This window comes from Asterias rubens, chromosome 12, assembly GCF_902459465.1.
Source record: "Asterias rubens chromosome 12, eAstRub1.3, whole genome shotgun sequence".
NCBI lineage: Eukaryota > Metazoa > Echinodermata > Asteroidea > Forcipulatida > Asteriidae > Asterias > Asterias rubens.
In genome coordinates, this window is record NC_047073.1 from 6,294,980 (window position 1) to 6,320,124 (window position 25,145).

The 25,145-nt window shown below is 37.3% G+C and overlaps 1 protein-coding gene across 3 annotated transcripts; it reads left to right on the forward strand.

The window, feature by feature from the left end:
• The first annotated feature begins 1,342 nt into the window (after window positions 1-1,342).
• On the forward strand, window positions 1,343-25,145 carry LOC117297981 (FYN-binding protein 1-like). 3 transcript variants are annotated; one of them, XM_033781186.1, is made up of 11 exons: window positions 1,392-1,478; window positions 3,164-3,289; window positions 3,985-4,684; window positions 5,198-5,321; window positions 9,218-9,279; window positions 16,144-16,283; window positions 17,094-17,149; window positions 19,977-20,208; window positions 21,337-21,502; window positions 23,107-23,184; window positions 24,795-25,145. In XM_033781186.1, exons 2-11 carry the CDS (start codon window positions 3,284-3,286, stop codon window positions 24,851-24,853), a joined length of 1,623 nt encoding a protein of 540 aa, XP_033637077.1. In that variant the 5' UTR covers window positions 1,392-1,478; window positions 3,164-3,283; the 3' UTR covers window positions 24,854-25,145. The 3 variants fall into 3 exon arrangements, with proteins under 3 accessions (XP_033637075.1, XP_033637077.1, XP_033637076.1); XM_033781185.1 differs by lacking the exon at window positions 1,392-1,478 and adding an exon at window positions 1,673-1,833; XM_033781184.1 differs by lacking the exon at window positions 3,164-3,289 and having other exon boundaries at window positions 1,343-1,478.

Sequence of the window (25,145 nt, forward strand, 5' to 3'; positions counted from 1 at the left end):
GCGTACGTCTCTAACTTCTGGGAGGGAAACTCCGATCCGTGTCTTTGATTGGCTTTCATAATATACGCGCAAAACCTTGCTACCATAGGCAGCGCGCCCTATCACGCTAGCTCTGCGTACGTCTCTAACTTCTGGGAGGGAAACTCCGATCCGTGTCTTTGATTGGCTTTCATATACGCGCAAAACCTCGCTACCATAGGCAGCGCGCCGTATCACGCTAGCTCTGCGTACGTCTCTAACTCCTGGGAGGGAAACTCCGATCCGTGTCTTTGATTGGCTTTCATATATACGCGCAAAACTTGAAACAACGTGCGGCTCCAAAAAGCTCTATACGCCGAAATGCGTGCGTATGAAGATGTACGGATTCACTTTTTTTGTCACACAACACTGAACACCAAGGCAAGTTTATGACTTTTATTACACGCAGCAGCGCATGCAGCGTGTGCGCGACTAACGCCCAACACAGAATGGATCAACCACAGGACTAATTGTAATATCCCTTATATTTGGATATTTTTTAGTTACACTTTATGATTGAGCTAGGCATGCTGGGAAAAAATGGCGCGGTGAGATCGATCACCCCTGGGAACAAGGTTGGGGGGCAACTTCGTTCCCAGGGAAGCTAAACGAACTACTTCGTTTCCAGGGAAGCTAAACGAACTACCTACCTCAATTGATGAGGTGCGCACGAGAGGGTTGTCATAAGTATGGTGGCCCTGAAGGGACATCGCATATCGCAAACGTGTGCGCATACGTATGCAATGTCGAGAAACAAGTCGCAAATATTCCTGGGTATATACACATGCTTACAGAGGGAGCCTGCTGTACGCCACAGTACTCCCTATATCGGTAACAAATTGTCCACAACTATGACATCATCCTAATGGTATGCACCATGGTATGCAATCAAATTCACGACATTGCAAAACAAATCGCACTCGTGTGCGCACAAATTTGTGATTTGTTTCACGACATTGCATACGTGTGCGCACATATTCGCAAATTGTTTCACGATATTGTATCAAGTGCATATATTCACGATTTGTTTCACGACATTGCATACGTGTGCGCACACGTTTGCGTTATGCGATGTCCCTTCAGGGCCACCATACATAAGCCCGGTTCATACTTCCTGCGAATTCGAATGCGAAGCGAATTTGATGAGAAGTTCTATTTCTGAACACATTTCTTGCAAAGGAATGGACGGCTGTGTGTGTGTGTGTGTTGGTGAATAAAAAAACATTGGGTTGAAAATGAAAATACTTTTCTCACTTTTGTAATGCCGCCCTCTTGTGACAGGACAAATAAGTTTGTTGTGAGGAAAGTTTCATACACCGCATGAAATAGTCGTCGTGTGAAACACAGTCAAGCATACAAGTACATACAGTGAACACATCGTGAAAGTCAACATGTCGTGCCAAGAAATTTCTGACGAATTGTACGAAGACGTGACAGTTTCTGACGAAAAACCTTCGCAGGTAACCCTCGCGTCTTGTTCCCAAATGATTTGTTCAGCTGAATTTCTTATTCAGACTTCGTGATTGTTGTTGATAGACGTAGGGAAAATGATAGCGGATTTCCCGTTCATACAGGATGCGCTGATCTTTTTTTTTTAAACTGTACTTCCGCATTCCTATTTCGTTGTGTGCAATCAATGCAAGCCTAGTTCTTCCTATTGTTTTCATGTCATTATTGCTCTTTCTGCTTTGCTGTAACTAACTCGCTTTTTTTGTTTCGCTTGTGATGGAAACTGGTCCCTACTTGTAGCTGTCATTGAATGCAGTTGTTGAGACATTCTTAAAGTTAAAACCTGTCGGTCGGTGTTACGAAAGAGTAAGAAACATTGTTAAAATTATTGTTTTTATTTTAAATTCTGCTTTTAAGTTTTACCTTTTACCTTACCTTAATTTAACAAATTTAAGCTTCTATTCGGTAAAAAAAGGTTATACGACGGATTAGTTAATAACTATCACTTCCTTACAATACAATGTGTGATTACAATACAATGTGTGATTACAATACAATACTTCCATTCAATTGTTCCCCATCTAATCTTGTTGTTTGTAGATAAAGCAAAATTCCTAAATTGCAATCCATAATTTTATTGACGCTTTCAATGTTAATTCAAATTAAGACATTGCCGAGTATATTTTGTCATTTCCCTGTTAATTTAATGGTGTTTTTATCACAAAAAGTGTTTCCCCTATTTTTTGTTTTTTTAAGCAAGCAGCTAAATTGGTTTAATCATCTAATTTCATGCATTAGGCCAATTAAATTTAATTGGTAGTTTCTCGCCAATCTGTCTCTGAATGTTTTTCAATGCAAAATATCAGACTCAATTCAAAGGCAATGCAAAGTAAATTATTTTGTGTAGGTTGTACAAAAAGTAATATGAGGTATCTATCACAAGTGACATGTAACAAATATCTCTGATCAATCCATTGAGTCCCATCACCATGGCGACTGCCAATCACTTGCTCTCATGATAAGACTCACAGCTTTGTCTTCTGTCCAAGCAGAAAGCTGACATGGCTAAGCACTGCCTACAAAATTCACAACGTACTTTATATTAATATGGTGTCGGCTTCTTTACAACTTGTTGTATCAATGCAACAACCTTGCACCTTGCATAGATTTCCTTCAAATAGCATTATCTGTTTTCTCACAGTCCAGCATGTTTGAAAGCTCAAAACTGTGGAGTCACGCTAGTATCCCCAAATGAACACGCTAATACAAAATGCTACGGTTTTTGAACACGGTTTTGCTCAAGATTAAAAGTAATGCCAAATACAGCCCTGTTTATACTTCCTGCGAATGTGAATGTAATACAAATTTTGATGCCACAAATTTGCAACAAATATTTTGCAGCAGATGAAATGTGCTCAACTCCAGCGAAACATTTGCCGTGAGAAACAGGGCTGTGATTTCAAAATTCATATCGCATTATCATTCGCAGGAAGTATGAGCTGGGCTTCGTTGCACTGACGTAGCAATTTTGTATTGAGATTTTTTAATGCGTGTGAGAATTTCTTTTGGACACTGTGGCGTAGTCTTGGTTGCACCTTGCACTACGACCATACTGACCATGAGGGGGTAGGGCTTGATGGATTGGTCTAGTACAAAATGATGTTTTTTTAAAGCTGTAGTAATGCTGTTTTTGTAGGTGTAATCCCACGCTTTGCAGTATTCTTAATCAAGCTTTGTTCTGTGGTGGCTACACGAGGCACTAACCTTAAGATTTATGCGTAGATAATGCAGTGAACAACAACTACAAACCATCAAGATGACGGTAAGTTCAAAGATGCAAAAAGTTTTTGTAAGGATTTAAAATTTTAAAAGAAATTGCTGCGTACGTAGACCCAGTAACTAAACTATCCTCCTTTAAATTTTGTTTTAAACATCTTTGGTCGTACAAGGGTTAGTACAACTGAAAGGATTTTGTCAATGTACACAAAAACATTGAAAACCTGGTATTAAGTCTTTTTAACCTGTTTTACTTTTTATGCAAATGAAGTGTCTTCCTCAATGATTTACATAATTTCCCTGACAGGACAGCCTTACCAACATTTACATACTGGAATTCTGTCAAAAAAACCTTGCTGTTGAAACACAATGAAAACCCGACCATGCAGTTTCCATTTACACACCTAGATGTTTCTATTTAGGTGCAGATAATGGTCAATGCTGTACTCTACACCATTATGTCAAACTGTCCGGTTAAACAAACAATGAGAAAGACAATAAATTCACATAAAAATTTTAAAGAGACAAAGGTAATCCATTTCACTATTTGCAAAATCTTGCACTCCCGGGGTCCTATTCTTGGTTCCAAGACCCTGGTGTTTGCTTGCACAACAATATTTTGACGGAACAAAATCATTTCTAAATTTGTCTTTACCTTTTCAAGGTTTTTTTAATTGTCTCCTTAGGAGATATGTATTGATGTTTTATAGGAATTAAAAAAAAAATATTTTGACCTTGCAGGACCAATCTGTGAAGAACCTGGCCTCTATTTTCACCCAATCCATCCAGTCACCAGGTGGCATGGGTCGACCAGTGGTATCCCCCAAACCCGGTGTCGCTGCAAAGCCACCAACCACTTCCAAACCGGGAAAACTTGACTTAACTAACAGCCCTAAAATAATTGGCGCCAGCCTCTGCTCGCCCTCCAATGGCTCTCATAATAAGACACCAACACATAAAGTCTCGCCAACACACAAGGCTGCTTTACCTCTCGGTGGGGCATTACTAGGACCCAATCCCAAAGACATCTTGAATATTAAAAACCATCTTAAAAAACCACCGATGCCTCGGCCACCGATATCATCGACAGCTTCAGAAGGTAGCAAAGTAGACTTTAAGAGGTCTCTGAGGAAGGCGCCCATTGCAGTCCCGCCTCCAAAGATAGGAGGCTCCCAGAAACCCATTGAAGAAGAGGAGAATACCGACCCCAAAGAAAACATCTCCACTTCGAAATCGGATGGAGACAGCTCCTCGCTTTCCTCTTTCACTAGTGATTCATCCATCTCAAGACGGGGTTCTTCTGGACGAGGGTCTTCGGGGGCAAGTCCATGGAACGGAAGCAAGAAGCCGAGATTAGAACCATTGCCTCCTCTGGATGTCCTTGGAGCACCTCCTGCAAAACCAGCTAAACCACCTAGTGTTAAACTCCCTAAAAGTGCTGGTAAGTGTTTTAAATGATCATTTGAATAGGATGGTAGCAGGCTTGGAATGTCCTCTAAATGGGCAAGTCAATTATATTTTGCACAGGGCACTTACTTTGGAAATTCTTGAAGTCTTTCCAAGGTTCCCAAGGCAAAGCCCAGGGGCACCATAGGCCATGATGTTTGTTATTACGTTTTTGGCCCAAATTCATAAAGCTGCTTCAGCACATCAAATAGCTATTTTTGTTGTGTAAACGACAGCTAAATCCCCAAGTCACATACACCTTCTGTGACTACTCCAGCCTGCTCAGTTTTGCTGAGATCACTGCTCTTGCATGAAGCTACTGGCTGCTGACTACCTTCTTCTCAGTGAGACTGCACAGCGAGAGAGCGGTGGTCTTGCGGAGGGGCCAGCAGTCGGAAAAAGTCAGAATGCTCTCACTGCGACAGACATTTAATGACTTATCCTCAAGTCAATAATTCACACTGTACAGCTCATATAAGATCTATTTGAAAAAAAATTGTTTTGACAGCGCCCCCTCCTGTAAAACGTAAGAAGCCATCTGTAACTGCTCCTCCAGAAGAGGAGGCGGGTGAACTTTACGATGATGTGGATCTTGACACAGCAAGAGGAGCAAATAAGAGAATTTCACTCATGTAAGTAGCTCATCTATTAAAGACACTGGACACTAATGGTAACTGTTAAAGACCAGTCTTCTTACTTGGTGTATCTCAACTGGTGTATCTCAACATACTTATGCATAAAATAACAAACCTGTGAAAATTTTAGCTCAATTGGTCGTCGAAGTTGTAAGATAATACTGAAAGAAAAAACACCCTTGTCACATGAAGTTGTGTGCTTTCAGATGCTTGATTTTGAGACCTCAAAATCGAATTCTGAGGTCTCGAAATCAAATTTGTGGAAAATTACTCCTTCCTCAAAAACTACGTACTTCAGAGGGAGTCGTTTTTTACAATATTTTACACTATCAACAGTTCCCTATTACTTGTTACCAAGTACGGTTTTATGCTAACAGTTTTTTGAGTAATACCAATAGTGTCCACTGCCTTTAAGTTATAAAAACAAGTACTGGATCTTTAGAATGCATTCTTGAGTTGTACAAGTTTAAAGGCATTGGACACTATCGGTAATTACTCAAAATAATTGTAAACATCTAAACTGGAAACTGAGTTTCTGGGCATGTTTCACCATGGTTCACAGAGTCACTGTGGTCATGGTTCTGTAGACGCTGTCAAAAGGCAACAAACAAAGATCAAATTAAATATTTTCATGGATTTGTGCCTAATGCCCTTTAATATCTAAAACCTGTACCTTTCACATACATGTACCAGCCAAGTTCTTTAAAGATTTTTAATTTGTTAAACATTGCCAAACAGAAACTCTCACTTTTAACTTGTACATAATTGTTAGGACTCATGGTGAACTCAAATAGATTTGAAACACTTGGCTTTAAATAAACCCAATAGACTTGACATGAATCCAAGTATCATAACTCATTCTTATATGGTTTGAAACTTTGAAGGAAAACAGTTCACTTAGGAGGACACTGTTTTTATAACAACTTGGATACTTCAGTAACACAATTGTCTATTCATGAAATCTTCAACAAGAGCCTCTAATCCATTTATGTTATATCATGTCCAGAGTGGTCCCCATGCCCCCCCCCCCCCAAAAGGATCCTGTTAAAAATTTTGAAGATCCCCAGGACACAATGGCATATAGGCCCTAATGGGGGAGTTACACTGTGCCACTTTGTAGAGCACTTATAGAGCACCTCTTTCTAATGTTACATTGTAATCTAAAAGGGGAATTCCCTAAGTTTTACCATCCTATTCATCATTGTTGATGTGTAATGCAAACAGCTTTGGATGAGATTAGGGAAATCACTCAGTTGTGTCATGGATCTTTTCTAGTTTATTGCTCCATGGTTGTGTCATGGATTGAAAGGCATAGTGTACTATGGGTGATTACTCCTAAAATGAATGTAAAAACTTATTTGTAAAGAGCACAGAGCACTGCACAGAGAGCTGTTAATACTAAGTAAATTGTTAGAAACGATTCCCTGTGAAGTTTGTAGTTTTATAGAAAGAGGTAAGGTTTCACCACAAAATTTGAATCTGAGGAAGGCTTCAGTATCCCAAATTGTCACAGATTTGTTATTTTAAGCACATGTTGGAACGGGCAAAGTGAGGATACTGGAGAAGGCAAGACTAAGGAGAAAAGAAGTGAATTTTCCTATAACCTAAAGGTTCAATCTGCCGATACAATTACTTCTTAAAGATACAGACACGCAAAATATATCACAGGAGGAAAAGGGATATTTTTGTCTGAGTAGCCGTAACCGTGCCATAGCAAAAAATACCCATATTGAAACCATCAATCTACAAAAAAAGGAAGACAACAAGGTTGCCAGCAGAAAAGACCCCCCCCCCCAAAAAAAAAAAAAAAAAAAACTATTTGGTGTATGTACCTCTGCAATTTAACGAGTGGCTGTACTGTGTAGCAACTATTGCCTGTTTTTATAGGACTTGGTACTTTTTTTATGGCAAAAAAGTTCACATTTTTAATAATGACTGTTGTTACATCATGTTAACTTGTGGTAGTCCATAACATAAAGCCGTTTTCACAGTAGACTTAATTCATTGGAAAATATATTCCAAACCATTGTGTAATGCATTTTGAAAAATCTGATACTATGCACAATGTCTTGTTATGAAAATTTAAGAAGTGCCCAAATCCAAAATGTCCACGTTCTACAGCTCAAATTTCGAAGGCTTTTTCGTTCTCTTTCCTTCATTTATTATGCCTCTAAATGTGCCTGAAACCCACGTCGTAAAGACTTGGTGCTCCGCATTCGCATGCACAATATTTGAACATATTTGCCCCCCCCCCCCCACAAACAATTTTGGTCTGGACACGCCCTTGTTCTGATGTGCCCCTCTAGACAATTTTGTGCCACCCCTTGTGCCCCCTAAATGTTTACCTTTCTTACACTGCTGTGTGAAAAGGGCTTTATATAATGAGTAGTGTTTAGGAAAACAATTGTTTCTATGTTTCAGTCAGCACGCTTTTTAGATCGTCTTTAAAACATTGTCTTTTGGAAATTGGTGGACTATTTAAATAGACTTGGAAATGAAAACACCTGTTGTATGTTTCCCACAATAACTTTCACTTCCAGCTTGCATTTTAATTAAGATTATAACCTCAAATTTGTCCCATTGGAGAATTTAACGAGTTGTCAGACACAGGAAGTTGCTCTTAACTCATCAATCAGTTGGTGACAATTTAAATCACTGTGAAAAATAGAACCACAGACAGGCATGTTGATATAAATATCTCTACTCAAGAAAAAAACTTGCTTTGCAATTAGATAGCTCCATGAATAAATATGAAAAAACAATGCTTGAATTTGGGTTAATATTAAAAAGGATTACCGGACCAGAATATAAATGAGAAAGAACTTTTCAAAAGTAATTGCAATAATGATAACTTTATTTGCATTGCACTTTCTACAAATTTGACACGAAGCACTTAAAAGAACACGTTGCCTCGGATCGGTTGAGTAGGTCTTTGAAAAGCGTTTATAACCGTTGGTTATAAAATGCATATGGTGAGAAAGATGTTTTAAAAGTACAATTCAATGATCCACACAAATATGTCTCGGAATTGCATGTTTTTTCTTTTACTTTGCGAACTAACACGGTCAGCCATTTTTTTGAGTCAAAAATTTGACTCCCATAAATGGCCGACCGTGTTAGTCGATGAGATAAAAGGAAAACCACGCAATTTTGAGTGATACTTGTGTGGATCATAATATTCTACTTTTAAAATATCTTTCTACCCATGCATTTTATAACAAACGGTTACACAGTACACACTTTTTAAAGACCAACTCAACCGACCCAAGGCAACGTGTTCATTTAAGAAATACAAAAGCAACCAAAGAAAGAAATAGAGTAGAAAACTACACATTTTACAAACAATAACAATGCAGTTTATAACAATACAAATTAGCGTAACTTAGCTCAACTTAGCGTGGATAGATGTTTATTTCATGTTAACTGTTTCCATTTGAACAATCACATAGAGAAGATCCATCTTAATCATTTTTGTAAAGGCTGGTTTATAGTCGGTTGGGCGATGGTCGCGCGATGGAAATTTTGACGCTCAATCATAAAAAGACACAGTTTTTGGGCCTCAGTCTTAGCATCGCACAAGATTTCCATCGCACGGCCATCGCGCGACTGACTATAAACCGGCCTTTATGGGTAAATATACTTTGATACTCAAAGGCTTTACCTACAGACTCAAACTCAAAGTTTGAACGTCATTTCTTTTTACCCAGTGAGGTATTATTATTTTTCAATCACACAAAACCGCTGGACTTGTTCAGTCCAAAGTTAACTGGCCCGATGTTAAAATAACTGGCCTCATCGACTGCGGTCCAGGGTGTAAAACTTTCGGACGTGTATATTTGCTGGGCCGGCTAAATTTTTAAAACCTTTACATACTGGCGTTTGTTTGTTTACAGACCAACGATGGATTCTGATGAAGAAGAGATTGCAGAAGATCTCCTCTATGATGACACAGAAGGTGAGTAAAGAACATAAGAGGCCCTGATAACGACAATGAAAACGAGAACGATGAAAATGCAGGCCCTCTATTGGTTGAATGAGCATGGGCGTGTTCTGAGTGGAGAATTTCCACCAATCGAGGGCGTGAATTTTGTGTGACCGGGCCTTAAAGCCTGGTTCATACCTCCTGCGAATGCGAAGACATTTTTGACATCACAGGACTGTTTTCGCAGCGAATATTTCCCAGGAACTTTTGAATTTTATTCGTTTGCGAAATTGTGGTGTCCAAATTCGCATTGCATTTGCATTTGCAGGAAGTATGAACCGAGTTGGGGGGGGGGTTCAAATGCAAAACATTTGACTTGTCTAAACAAATATTATTTGTTTAGTCTGGGTAGTGCCCTTCTATTCTCATTTCTTTGGAAAAGTCAATACCTTGTCAAACTTTGAGTGTAACACCATTATAGTTTCAAGAGAAAAACTCTTTCGTTGCTGAGAATGTTACTTTTTAGTCTATTTGTGGTAGCCTTTGTTGTCAGTTTTGTGGACTATTCAATGTGTCAGCATAATCACAAAGTAGTGAATTTGTTCTACATTGATTTTAAGCGTGAATGAGAAATCACTATATTTGAGTTAATATCAAGTGGTGAATACCGATTTTGTACTTGTCTTATGTTTTAAAATACTTAGCACTGTTGCCAAACATGCATTCCTTAACTGTTCGTTTTCACAACTTGGAGAATCATGTTATTTTTTTAAGTTTAGAATGTTTATAAAATGACAAACCCCGGCCAAGTATTGTTTTGTACTAGGCGCTCTGTTGGCACATCTTGTGTGAAATTAGTTTAGGATCTAGTAATTTCAACCAAACTGCTGGAAACAGCAGATATAAATAGTTCTGTACATTCTGGTTCTGAACGGACTGTTGTTACAAATAAAAAAGCTGATATTAGAAATGGTAATGGTTGAGTAATGGGAGACTTTTAGACAGTCCTTATTCACAGTATTGTGCATGCTCAGACCTACGCGTACACCACTGAGCATGCGAGAGACGCAAAAAAAGACTGTTATGTCTGCTGCCGCCAGGGTCTCAAAAGTCTCCTATATGGCCTGTAACAGTATTCTGTTACACTTTGCAGAGATGCCAAGTCCAGTGGCCAGCTATGCGTGAGATTTGTACACACAAGCGCGATTTGGCATGCATTGTCGTAAAAAAATTAAAAAAATCCCGGTCTGGCCCCAATTCGTGAGAAACTGGTTGCTGTGCGTGTGAGCGTGTGACAGAGCCCAAATGCGTGAGTCTCACGCCTAATGCGCAAGACTTGGTAGGTCTGACTTTGAGCACTATGCCATTGAATGTTCAAATACAAAACCTTCCTTGTCTCAGATTATCATGGCATTATTTGTTTAGTCTCTCTGCTGATTTTGCAGGAAAACATTGGTAACACAGTATATACATCTGCCCAATGAGATATGATAGTGTCAACAAAGGCATAGCAGTCCAAAGATCAATCAGGATATTGGATGTATCTGTTACATGGAGGCCTCTGTAGTGTGCCAGTATTAGGCGCGATATTTACATTATAAAAACACAAGTGATAAGGTTTCCTAACACCAATTGTGTTTTGTGCAGCACAGACTTTTTGGCACTTTTTTTTTTCACTGTACTTAATGTTGGACTCACTTATCAATTCTTTGAAAAGACTTAATGTGTTCAAAGGTTAGTTTGCGCCACCCTCTAAGAAACAAAATACAGCAGGGCGAGCTTGAATATAGTATTATGTATATCTGGTTTGCGGTAACATCATGTGTATACATGCTAGGTAGATAATGTTCTTTTGAAAGCTTGTCTTGCTCTAATCTACTGTAATGGCCAAGTTATGCTTTTGATTATTTGTTATTCTTCTGGGCTCCTTTTTTCTATTTTGGTATGAGGTTTGGGATGATTATGAAAGTAAGGTCTTGACATAAGACAGAGTTAAAGGTAGTAGTGTTGGGTTTAAAAAAGCAGATTTCTGGTTGATCCCCTTCCATTCTAATAAAGGACACAATCAACAGAAAGCATCATTCAAAAACTTTAAACAAAAATAATAGTAACAATTAGCCATAAACAATTTGTTTTAAAATAAAATATTTATACAATGAAATAATAAGAAATTTTACTACAAAAATATTTCCATTACAATAAGGAAATACATTTAAATAAACCACATAGTTAGTATTACATCACATATTGGCATTAAAGTAAAGAAAGCAATTACCCCCCCCCCCCAACAAAAATAATAATAATAATTATACTTTAAATGTACAGTAAGTGTAATTGAAAGTTTTTAATTTGATTCAATTCAATTCAATTAAAACAACTTTATTTATCCTTTACAGGCAATTACAACAGTAGACCAGCTCCATATAAAAATATTAAGAGAAATATACAATATACAAAAATATAAAAATGTAACGATTACTTGACAAAATGACAAAGCAGATATGTACAAATGGTTAAAACCAAAGCAATTATATACAAGTGAATGAGTTGATGAGTTGTTTAAAGTAGATGTTGTGTCATAACCCATTGCTTTCACTGCAAAGATAAATACTGCCCTCTTTTGACAAGTGATGTTAATTTTAATTCCACCCAACTCCATAATTAAAATTGTACTCTTTCCAAGAAAAGAAGTGGAGACGTTGTAAATTTTATTGTGGAAATTGGTCACCAGTCTTGCAGCAGTTCCAGATTTGTTGTACATCCTTTTAAAACAAGTCTTTGTCACCCTATAAACATCGCTAGTTCCTATAAATGCACTCTTTCATCCCATTTTTACTTTTCTGGTTTCCCAAAAGGACTTGAAAGTACTTTTAGAGTCCACTCCCTTGTAATTCAAGGGCAAAGTATACCTTTGAGTTTTGGAACAGTTCGGTTGTTTTAATCCATATATATAAATGTAGATATACAATAAAGCCAACCTGTATAACAAAATGTTGTAATGTTTTTAGATATTGCTGAAAATCAGAAGCTGTTAAGTCCATGCACAGGACAATTAGAACAAACAAAAGAAAAATGGTTTGTGCAGAAACATTTCTCAGATTTAAAAGCTTTTGAATCCCTCTGCTTAAACCACCTTCATACAGAGGAAATTGTTGCCAAAAATGTTATACATTATCAGTTCCTCTAACCAAATAAGTTTTTTTTTAATAATAATAATAAACGGCTTTTATAGAGCGCCCTTAAATTAAAAATGCTTAAAAAATTACAAACGACCAAAGACAATTATTAAAAAGTTAAGCAATTAAGAACAAGCTGGACAGTTTAAGAAAAACGGATTAAGAATTCTTAAGAAAATTACAAATGACTACAACAGTGATAAAAATATAAATGGACAGTCTCAAATTGATGAAACAGGTAGGCAGATTGAGAAACATTAAAACGAGCAATGAATTAAAAATCTTTAGTCCCATGGTTTCATAATTATACAAGCCCAATTAACGATTAAAAAGGAAAGTTTTGAGTTTGGATTTAATAATGTTCACAGATGATGCAAGCCTGATATGTTGAGGCAGTTTGTTCCATTCTGTATGAGCAGCTTCAATGAATGAACGTTGTCCATATGCAGTATGCGGTAGTCGAGTTGGTAGTTTAACTAAGCTTGGGTTGATGAACGAAGCGAATGACAAGGAGAGTATGGCGTAATGAGTTCTCTTATGTACAAAGGGGTGCGTCCATTTAGTGTCTTGAATGTCAGCCGATTGATCTTAAATATGATTCTCTGGCGGATAGGAAGCCAATGAAGCTGTATCATTACATCCGATATTCTGTCGTACTTGTGTTTACGAGTTACCAGTCTGGCAGCGGTATTCGCGACTCTTTGGAGTATTGTGATCTGGGAGTCAGGTAACCCGTAGAGACGTGAATTACACTGATCCAAACGCGAGGTGACATATGCGTGGACAAGTTTTTCTGTTATGTCTTGATCAAAATTATGTCTAATTCTTCCTATATTTCTAATTGCATATGTTGCGTTACGACAGATGATGTTAAGATGCTCTGACATTCAAAGGTGGTCATCTAAAACTACTCCGAGGTTACGAGCAGAAGAAGCTGGTTTGACAGTTGAGTCTCCTACTTTTATTCCAGTTGTATCTGTCTTTTTCAAATTCCGCGATGTGACATGAAGTACTTTAGTTTTGCTATTGTTGTGAATTGTCCATGATTTTATTTCGGCAAGACCCTGTTCAAGTTTTGCGATGTAAACATTTCTGTCAGCAGGTTTCATGGAGATGTGCAGTTGGGTGTCATCTGCATAATGTCATACACTGAATTCCCTTAGTACCTGTAGTACATGTCTTTAATCGGTGCACTATAAAGAGTTAACATCACGGGTCCTGCTACGGATCTCTGTGGAACACCGTAGTTGAGAGGAAACAATTTAAATTTTCCATTTTTGGTGTAATTACCAAAAGTATACCCTCCCTTTAAAGTGAAATTAGGAACCTTACAATCAATACTAGAAATAGGACTTTCCTCAATTAAGTTTTCTACCAACCTGACACATAGGTCAGTGTGTGAATATCATTATTCCAGCTCTGGGCTCAGTTTCCTTATAAGTTTCCTTCCTGGTAAATTAACCTCCTTTCTTTTCTAGAGTAAATAAGTCAAAACTAAAAGCAAAAATAAGGTGGTTGGATTTGATGAATAATTTGATGAGTTTGAATGATTGGATGCATACATGGTAGATTGATTGTTAGAATGGACAAATGGATAATTCACTCAAATTAAATAATGCTTTTAAAAATAAATTCTGGAATATTTTAATTTTGATAACTAATCATGATGTACAAGACATTTTCTCTGATGAAACTTTCCACTCTGAAAAGATTTACATGTTTTTGTTTGTGCATAACAATTAAGAAATGATTTCGGTTGAACAAAGAAAATTGACTAGTCTGAGTGGGAGCCAAACCAATGGCCTCTGGATTAGTGTGCCGGTGCTCTACCAACTGAGCTATCTAGTTTGGTGGTTTTCCTTTTTTTGTTGATGTCTTTGTTCTGGGTTGCCGGGTGTGATTTATAATAATTATTTTATAACAATGAAGAAAATCAGTTATTTTGCAATGCTGTTTTGCAAACTTCTCAAAAACATGCAACATGTTTATATTTACTCAAAACTTACAGACAAACTTTCTTTTGCAGTCTGCAATATTAATTTATCAACGATTGACCCACATCCTTAAGTCATCATGTTCATGCTGTACTGTCAAAACCACTCCTATCCTGACCAAAATTTGATCTACAAAAGGTATCAAAAACCTTTAAAGAGACCTTTCAACCACCAACTCTGTTTCATTCTAGTACAACATAACATGTGTTCATAGTAAACTGACTATAATAAGGAAATAAACTGAAACAAGTAATTGTTGAACAATCAACAACCCTTTACCACAGAGCTCTCATTCAATGTATAACAATAGACGGGTCCCATTTTGAAGTTATGTGAATCAGTAATCATTATTACTGTATACACACAATGAACAAGACCAAGATTATGATCCTGTAAGTGATATTGCATGTTCATATCCTCTTTGGAATGAATGACATCACAGCTGTACTCCGTTACGGTAAACATTTAGAATTCCCAGAGAAACTACATTTTCTGATCAATGCTTCCTTGATTTAACTTATGAAGTCAACTTGTGATGGATATTGAATCCTAAATGAGGGTTACAATACATGTAAACATGTTGTTTTTAAGACTTCACCTGTTGTTGTCGTTTTTGTTAGCGTTCCCGTTGGCCTTGGTGTTGTCATTGTTGGTGTAAGGTTTGTTTTGTGTTTATGTGTGGTGGTCTTCGAGTTTTAAAAGATAATTAATATGAATGGAAATTTAGTTTATATTGACAAATAATGATAAATGTGTAAACATATTCAAGGATGTTGACATCCAAATGGCATAACCAAGATTGTGTGATGATGACACCAGGTGAACATGGTCAATAGTGAAATGTGTTAAACAAAGAAAATCTTGAAGAAATGAAAGTGCACCCTACATGAAGATACTCAAACGTTTTGTTTTTTGGGGTTGGGGTGGTTGTTGGAGTGTTTGTTTGTTCGATCTTCCCATCAAGGGAACTTGGCAAACTCCCTCAAGGGTATATAAACACCAAGCCAGCAACAGCCAATCTCTCATACAAACATTAGTTTACTGTTTATGGTCATGAATTGCAAAAATCTGGAAATTGTGTCCAAAACGTAAATACTTTTTCTAGTCATTATGAAATCAGCGGTTAGTTTGGTAGAATTGGGACCAACAATCCTGGGATTGCGCCCACTGGAGCACAGTGACACAGTGACAGTAGTAGTCCCCTTAAAGGCACTGGATACCTAAGTTGGTTATTGTCAAAGACCAGTAATTTCACTTGGTGTATCCCATTATATGCATAATATAACTTGTGACAATTTGGACTCAATTGGTCATCGATAAGTAAAACACAAAACACTCTTGTTACACAAACTTGTGGAGTTTTTTTCCAGATGAAGCTTTTTAGTGTATTAGTGAGAAATTGCTTCTTTATTAAAAACTACGTAACTTTAGAGGGAGCTGTTTCTCATAATGTTTTATACTATCAACAGCTCTCCATTGCTTGTTTCAAAGTAAGCTTTTATGCTAACTATTATTTTGAGTAATTACCAATAGTGTCCAGTGCCTTTAAGATGCATAGTTTTGAGTAAAAGCTTGCTGTCTAAGCCTTCCAATAGGGAAACCATTACAAGACTTCAGAAGACCCATGGGAAGAAGAAGCAGACATAATAACTTTCTTCCCCAAGGAAAATACTTAATCTTTAATACAAGGTTGTTAACTTACCGATTTCATTTTTAATTTCTTTTAGTGATAGCTACTCCGACATTACCTGATATCCCAGTACCTCCTCTGCCATCTGTCGAGCACATACCAACAGTACAAGTAAAACAAGCCAGCGTCAGCGATGACATACCTCAAGAAATATACGATGATGTCTCTATAGATGGAGTGAGTACTGACAAGAAGTATTCATAATTTGGTTTTTGGAATTAATTGGTTGTTTTAATGTGGCGTGTCATGGCCTAAGAGCAACGGATTCAAGCTCTGTTTTTTGATCAGCAGAGTGTTGGTTCGAGTCCCAGTCATGACACTTATGTCCTAAAGCAAGACACTTAACCATGATTGATTTGTAAAATTGGGGAGGTAGTGCTTCTCGCTCTACCAGCCAGGCTTCTGATGGATGACTGTATGAATGGACTGTAAAGGGGTAACCCTTTTTCAGCCCTAGGAGTAGGTGGCAACGGCCCCTGGAAAATGTTTTTTTTACCCACACCTTGAAGTGGCCTTCAGCCCTGTGTGTCTGGCAACTTGCATAAACAAAATATTTTTGTTTAAAAGAAAAAAAATCCTTTATAGATATGAACAAACAAACTTACCTGTGAAAAATTAATTTCAAAAGTTGGTAGCATTTTTGAGATATCACTGAAGTTTTGAGTGGGTTTAGGTTTTTAAGAAAACAAATTCCATTGGAGTGCTTAATTTGAAAAACCTTTTGTGCAGAAACGTTTTTTACAGATTGAAGTGAGTTTTAATCACTCTCTCCAAAGCCACCTTCCTTTGAAAGGAATTGTTTCTAAAAATGCTAGGGTTGGACATTATTGACAGCTGTGATGCTTCTTACCAAGTTTTAAAGTGACCGACTGGTGTCTGTGGAAACTTTTTTAATTGAATGGATCCAAGGGACTTTATTTAGATGTTGTAAACTGCAAATTTGAAAACATAGAAAAATAATTAAATTTGTATATTTTCTTTTTTTAGGATTGTGAAGAGCTTTATGAGGCCCTAGATGTAAGCACTGAGGATGCTCAAAGAAGGTAACAATTATTCCAATTCAATAATTCAATGAATGTTTTAATTGAACACCTATTTATGGTAAATGCCTTCCTACATTGATACCTGGGGTGTGTTTTGGTGCCCCTTACCTAAAACAAGGTTTTACATTTTCCAACTTTCCCAAAGTAAGTGGTTGACCTGAATCTCTCGTTTTAAAAATATTTTTAAGAAATGTATTTTTTGGGGGGGAACTTTTTCTGTAGAATTTTGCGTTAAAATTTTCCAAAACCTCACATTTTCAACCCTAGCAGAGTCTTTCTCAAAGGCTATCAATGAAAACATATAGTGAAACAGAAGTCAGTTGGAAAGAAGTGACAAGCAGGAAGTGACCAGGAAAAAAAGTCAGATAAAGTAAAGGATTAAGAAAGGAGAAGGGGCGGGGGAGGGGGGGCCTAGTTGAACCACAATGAGTGGAAACACAAAAAGATAAAATAGGATCTTTAGAATGTTACCATCATTTTTGGTTTTCTATACTATAGCATTAGGTGGGTTTTCTCCCAGTTGGGGTTTTCCCTCCTGCATTTAAAACTAGAATTCATTGTTTCCTCATCCTGTTTATTGTCAGTTACACCATTTGATGTGTTATGTGCACTGACATTGAAACAAATAAATAGATACAACTATAAGTAATTTACCTCTAAGATTTTCCATGAAAGATGACAACTTGTAGTTATGGAATGACACTACAGGATGTTCGGTTGCATCTCTATCTATCATTCAAGGAGAGCTATAGATGTGGCAAGACAATTAAATATAATTAAGAAGGCCAAACACACCCTCTAAAATTAAAATTGATGGTCAGTTTCCCTGGATGACATAAGACTAAGGGATGTAAACATGATACATTTAAGGCACTGGACACATTTGGTAATTGTCAAAGACCAGTCTTCTCATTGGGTGTATCTCAACATTATAACAAACCTGTGGAAATTTGGACTCAATTTGTCGCCAAAGTTGCGAGAGAATAATGGAAGAAAAAACACCCTTGTGTGCTTTCAAATGCCTTGAGGTCTCTTATTCAATGCAAGTACTTTAGTGAGAAAATACTTCTTTCCCAAAAACTACGTTACTTCAGAGGGAGCCATTTCTCTCAATGTTTTATCAACAGCTCTTGATTGCTTGTTAAAGCCATTGGACACTTTCGGTAAACAGTGTTGTCCAAGGCCCACACTTCGTGTATCACAACTTATATATAAAATAACAAACATAAATAAATAAATTTAGGCTCAATCGGTCATCGGAGTGGGGAGAAAATAACAAGAAAATCCACCCTTGTTTCTGCACTTTCGCCGTGTAATGACATGTGTTTACTATAAATCTGTAATTCTTGTTGTCGAGAATTGATAATGTTTTAATGCTTTCTCAAAAAGTAAAACATTTCATGGAATAATATTTTAAGAGAAGTCTTTTACCATTACCTTCTGTAAGCCTTGTAAGTTATTTGTAAATCTGTGAACTTTTTTTTTTTTTTTTTTTTGGTAAAGTGTATAATGGCTGTAAAGCCATTGGACCCTTACGATACAGAAAATAAAAAAAAGTAAAACAATATAAATTCTCGATAGCAAGAATTACGGATTTATTTTAAACACATGTCCTGACCATGGATACAAGGGTGCGTTATTTTCTCCCGACTTGGACAATACTGTTTACCGAAAGGGTCCAATGGCTTTAATGCTAACAACTATTTTGAGTAATTACCTATAGTGTCCGGTGCCTTTAAGGATGAATTCAACTCCTCTACAAAATGTAACACAAACAACTATTGTATGAGGTCACCTGTCGCTGTTGCTACCCTTGATTCACTACATCCTTGTTTCCAAGAATAGGTCCTAGGACTATCCATTGGGGAAACAAGGATCAAAGTTGGTGTTTCTCTATGAACAATATGAGTCACTAGACTGGGTCAGTCTGCCAGGAGTTTCCCAGAACCGATTTGGAAAACGCCAGACCATCTTTATCACCACCTGTTTGAATACTTCCCCTCTGAGGATTAAATCTTCAAGTTTAATTTCTTGACAAATTTCCCTCTGAGTTCTCTTCATTAAGAGATGACAGTTTGGTAGACATTTTAATGGATTACTGGGGTTTTTATGTGATAATAAAGTTAGTACTTGCCTCTTATCTCGTTGCAAAGTTTGTACATATTGAAAGCATCCCAGGAAATGTCTTGTGAAGTTTTGTTTTTTTGTAGTTTCCCCCAGGATTTATTAATTATTTTTTACAACAACAAACAAAAAACTTGCCATCAATTTCTTTCCAGGCATATTTTCAGACAAATGTTGTGATTTATTTGTTCTAAATCATGACCCTCAACTCGATAGAAATGACATAAGGGGCCTAGTCGTCTAATTTTATGAATTTTTCTAAAACATGATGTTTTAACAAAGTGCGATATAATTCCACTGTAAGCCACTTCCACTTCACACAAACTGGAGTTGCAGTGAGTTAATGTTTTAATTATGATCTATTCAAGAAAAGTTTAATAATGAGATTTATCTTTAACATTCCGTCTTTAAAGACTAAGGTCTTCTCAGAATTACAAGTTTCTGTCATAATAAAATGCTTCTTTCCACCATGCAAAGTTTCAAATCCTACTTAAAATGCTTCTGAACGATGAAATCTGTGGGATTTCTTTTTGTGTTGGGGGAGGGGGTTGGTGGTAAATACACACAAAAGTTGCAAGCTTTGGAGCCAGAAGTAGCACAAACTTTGGGTGTGAGGCGGATATGCACTTGATGCAATGACTTATCAAAAGGATCCCATGTGACATTTTAAACAATTTTAAATAATGTATTTTTGAACTTTCAGACCCTCAATAGAATCAGCAGACTCAGGGGAGGCCGCCGCTAAGGCCCCACCTATCCTATCACCCCGGAAAATATCCTCTCAGAAGAATAAACAAGAAGAGAAGATGAGACGAGAATTAGAGAAACAAGAACTACAAAAGCGTAAGAAGGAGGAAGAGCTTAGGAAGAAGAGAGAGAAAGAAGAAAAAAAGAAGAAGGAAAGGGAAGAGAAAGAAATTAAGAAGAAGTTTAATGTGAGTTTGTAAGAGTTGACTGATCCATTTGCTCTTGATTTGTTAAAAAGAAGAAGGAAAGGGAAGAGAAAGAAATTAAGAAGAAGTTTAATGTGAGTTTGTTAGAGTTGACTGATCCATTTGCTCTTGATTTGTTCTCCAAATATTTGTTCAAGGGAAAGTATACCTTTGTTATTTGAAAACATTTGATTTGATTATTTTACTTCTGCGTCATACTGCTCAGAGAATTTATTCAACATTTTCATAAAAAGTTATACTCAAATTTGTATTTGTGTTTTGTTTTGTTTTATTGACCCAACCACTTTAACAGGGGAAAAAAATACCAATCTCAACAGTGACATTTATGCTTGTGCCCTTTTTCTGCTATTAAAAGCATTTCCTTTTCATTGTCAGCATGTCTTGTGTTTACCAACATTTTTTTACTTTTTGGGTGGGGGGGGGGGCTGAGGCAACCCTGTTTAGGTTGTGGTGGTGCTTGAGAGTAAACCCTAATGTTTAGTAGAAGTAGGAGGACACTGGATACAATCAAACTGATCATAGATGAATATTGTGGGAAACAGACAGTGTGAAGAGCCCTCATTCCGAGAAAGCATTTTGCCTGACGCTGCATCGTTCTAAAGAAAAGAACACTCCCAAAAAGGTCATTGATACTTATCAAAGTAATTAAATTCTTCACGCTATTTGCCCTTTTCCTTTTCATAATACAAACATCCTTTCTGTCCTCCCAACCCAGACGTTGGGAAGAGTCAGGATGGCAGTGTGATAACTTTTTTAAATTAGTAATGTCTATTTGTCTGTAGACTCGGTCTGTTTTTACATTAACTTACCTTTGCATTTAAAAATATTGTGTATTTCTTTTGTATATTGTGTATTTTTATGGCATTCTGTATATATCTTTTGAATCTTGTGTATTTCTATAATTGCTTGTTGTTTTTCTCTTGTAATTCTTTGGTGATTTTAAACTTATTTTTATACCTTTTTTGTTAATTTTTGTTAATTCTGATAACAACTTTGTGTTATCTATCTATAGAGATTTTCGTTTTTAAATGTTTCTCTGTAAGCGGCGCCATGGAGCCTTGTTTTTGATGGATTTGGCGATATATAAATCTTTACTCTTATTATTATTAGATTCGAGGTGACATCCAAGTAGTTGACCATGGCACGGCCACCCAAGACTGCGGTGCGGATACTGAGAAGCTGGATCTGATTTGTAAGAAAGGAGAGAAGCTTGAGATCCTCAGACGAGAGGGGAACCCTCCTGGCAAGTGGCTTGCAAGAGACACCCAGGGAAGATGTAAGACAATGATAAGAATGAGTAGCATAGTCTTTAGATCCCTTACACTGATGTAACATGCATCTACTGTCTGCCCAGGGTCCACTATTTCCAGATTTCCATGCCAAAATGACATACCGCACATAAAATGCACTTGACAATATTGGGTATTACTCAAAATAATACGCTTATTAATTAAATTCCGATCCAGTATTAGTATGAGCTACAAGCCCTGCAGTCTTGTGGAATTTTACCCCATTTTCGAGCCCTGTTAAACATAACACATGTGGTTGTTGACCGTTTCAAAGCTTCCTTTTATAAAATCATCACAGGCTCCTGTCGTTGGATTAAATGTCTGTCTGAAACACTGCCATGTGCGAGAATTTTTTTACCCCAAGTCTTTGGTTTGAACCTTGATTTACCAAATGAGTCAAGCACGTACAGGATGAACCCGTATAAAACCTTGTCATTAAGTGTTTCCTCAAACACTTCTCCACTAATTGAATGAATTGTTGGGTATTGGTTGTATGAATGGTATGATGTGTTTACTGGGGAAAAAAGGCAGTAATGCATGTACTCATCAAAAATATATGGTGTCCAGAGATGCAACTGTTCTTCATTTCAAAGAGGAAATTATTCACTTTCTAATTATTATTTTCTTTGGTTCTGACAATAATGATGCATTTTACTGATTTTTGTTTGTAATCACACCCTTGTCTAACATTAAAAATGTCAGCCCTGTCTGTAAAGGATGCATGCTGTGTCTCTGACCAGACTTCAGTCCTGCATTCTCTGGTCATTTAAAAAAACAAATCCTGTATTATTTTCCCCCGTTTTGTGTTGCCCAAAAGCTGGATTTTTTTAAGTGTATAGATTTTTGTTTGATTGTTTCATGGTATCATCTTTAATAAATTGAAGACAGGGTACACCTCCACTCACATCAAGTAGATTTTAATAAACCTGTCACAAAGATTTCACAAACTCCCCAAATATATGGAATCAACCAATTTGATTTTGAAACCGGTTCTTCAAATTTGTGTTCATCTCTAGATTTTAAGAAACATTTTTTACAATGGAATAAAACTTACATAAAAATTATGTGCGCGCGCTTAGAAATAGATTACGCTCTTTTACTAATAGCTACGAATTGCGTTCCGCATAATAATCTTGCGCGCCTGACAAGTGGAAGCCAGCCGGTTATAAACACTGGTCATTATCAACCTTTTAAGCACCCCAACATGACGCGCTCTCCACCAATAGGAGTAGAGAAACTGTCTGGGGTATTTATGAATAGATGTTAAAATTGTATCAGGGAGAGAAAACAAATTTTCTAGCAAGTTTTACATCTATTATAACGCTGCAGTACCTGCTGCTAAAACATAGGATTCAAACTGCCTTCTAGTAAACTGGCAATCTCTGTGGTTTAGTTGGTATGACACTGCTCTAGAATTGCAAAGGTTGTGGGCTTGAATCTCACCGAGTAATATGCCTGTGATTTGTTCTCACAGAGAACTCGGGAAAGTACTTTAAAGTGCTAACACACATTGGTGTATAGGGGTAAAACATTTCTCTGTGGTGAAACCCAAAATATTTATGTACATTCTTCTCCTCTTTCCTAATGCCAGATGGCTTCATTGACACTGATTTCGTAGCCGTTGATAGTGGAGATTGTCAAGAAACATACGATGATGTCATTCCTTGGGGTAAGAAACTGACTACTTAGCATTTATTGAAAGCCATACCCATGACTACTTAGTCCAATTTAAAAATTGTGGTGAGCAGAAAATATTGCCAAGCAAGATGAAAGCAGGGCACGATTTGCAACACTGTGTAGTAAATGGCATTTCAGCTGGTAACCCGTTTCTGCTTCACAATATGTGTATGTGCTTTTAAGTTTTTGTGCTAACGAGCATCATGAAATTGGGCCCCGATGTGATACTCTGAAAACTTTAGACACTAATGTTCTGTAGGCCTGAGGCACATATTTTCTATGGGCCCTGGCACTTATGGTGTTCAGACAACTCGTCCGTAGGACAACTCAACCTTTCGGACAACTCGACGGTTGAGACAGCTGGACCGTTGGGACAACTTGACGGACGTTTTTTTTTCAACTGTAAGACAACTCGACTTAGGACCAAGACAAGTCGACGGATGGCCGTGACGGATGCCTCAGCTCAGATCCGTAAAGAGGGGCTTAGGTTAGGGTTAGGGTGAGATTAGGGTAAGGGTAGGTGTTAGGGTTATGGTTAAGGTTAGGATTTACATGAAATTCGTGTAAACATGTTACTCACGGAGGTCTGTTCAATTGTCGACTTATCTTGGCCACCCGTCTCAAAGTCGAGTTGTTTGAACCATTGAGATGTCCGAACGGTCGAGCTGTCTCAACCGTTGAGTTGTCCGAACCGTCAAGTTGTCCAACGGCCGAGTTGTCTGACATCTGACTTATGTTCTATAGGCCCTAGGCACCAATGCTCCACAGGCATTAGTGTTTGAGTTGGCCCTAGGCACCAATGCTCCACAGGCATTAGTGTTTGAGTTGGCCCTAGGCACCAATGCTCCACAGGCATTAGTGTTTGAGTTGGCCCTAGGCACCAATGCTCCACAGGCATTAGTGTTTGAGTTGGCAATAGGCATCAATGTTACAAACCTTCATTCAAATTGTATACTGCATTTTAGCGCTTGTTTATATTTTAATCATTACATTTATTAAGGTTTGCAAAAAGCTTTGAACTAGTCTAAAGCTTTCTCAAAATCAAAACAGACAATGTTTACACGCAAACAAACTTCTTTAACAAAAGTGATATCGATGTGCTTTGACTGGGCAAGGATGTGCTAGGTTTACTGAGTCAGTGATATTCAAACTGAGGTCTTATAACAAAAGGGACAATAGGTCCAGGATTGCTGTCACAAACAATGTGGTTCTTGTTTGTCAGGACAAAGAGTTGAACAAAGGAGGATCCACAATTTGAGGCCATTGCACACTTGTGTGTACTGTGTGCAAAAGTCCTTTCTGTTCAATCAATCATTCTGAATATATATATGGTGCCCTCTTCTGTTGTATTTGTTTTTCTGTTGTATTGTTTAAATTTGTTGTCATAGGCCCACTTTTTATCAGCAAAATCCTCTACTGTGATAGATCCTGCAACCTCAAAGTTACTTCAGAGTTTTTCTACAACAATTTAGTGGTCTGAAACTGTGACCATTAAACACATTTAATTATAAACACTTCAAATTAAAAGGTAATTTTGATTAGGATCGTTTATTTTACTCTTAATTGTAAATTGTGTTCATACTGTCCTTTTTCTTTCCACAGACGACAGTGAATCGGAAGAAGTAGAAGAAGAACAAGAGATTTATGAGGCCTTTGATTAATCCACCGATAATGTCAAATTAAAAGGTCACTTTTATAAGGATCGTTTATTTTTCTACTACTCTACAAATCACAGCCATTCTATCTTAGTATCCTCCGAGCAAATAATGAGTATTATTGTGTATATTATTTGATTAATCAACCAATCATAGACGATCTATTAAAATGTGCTAATATACAGTGGCATAAACAGACATTTCCAAATCGAGGGGCAAGCAGGGACAAAGGTATTATTTGGGGGCTATAATGTATCAAACAATCAATTTGTGGGTTTTTTCTTCTCATGGGGTGGGG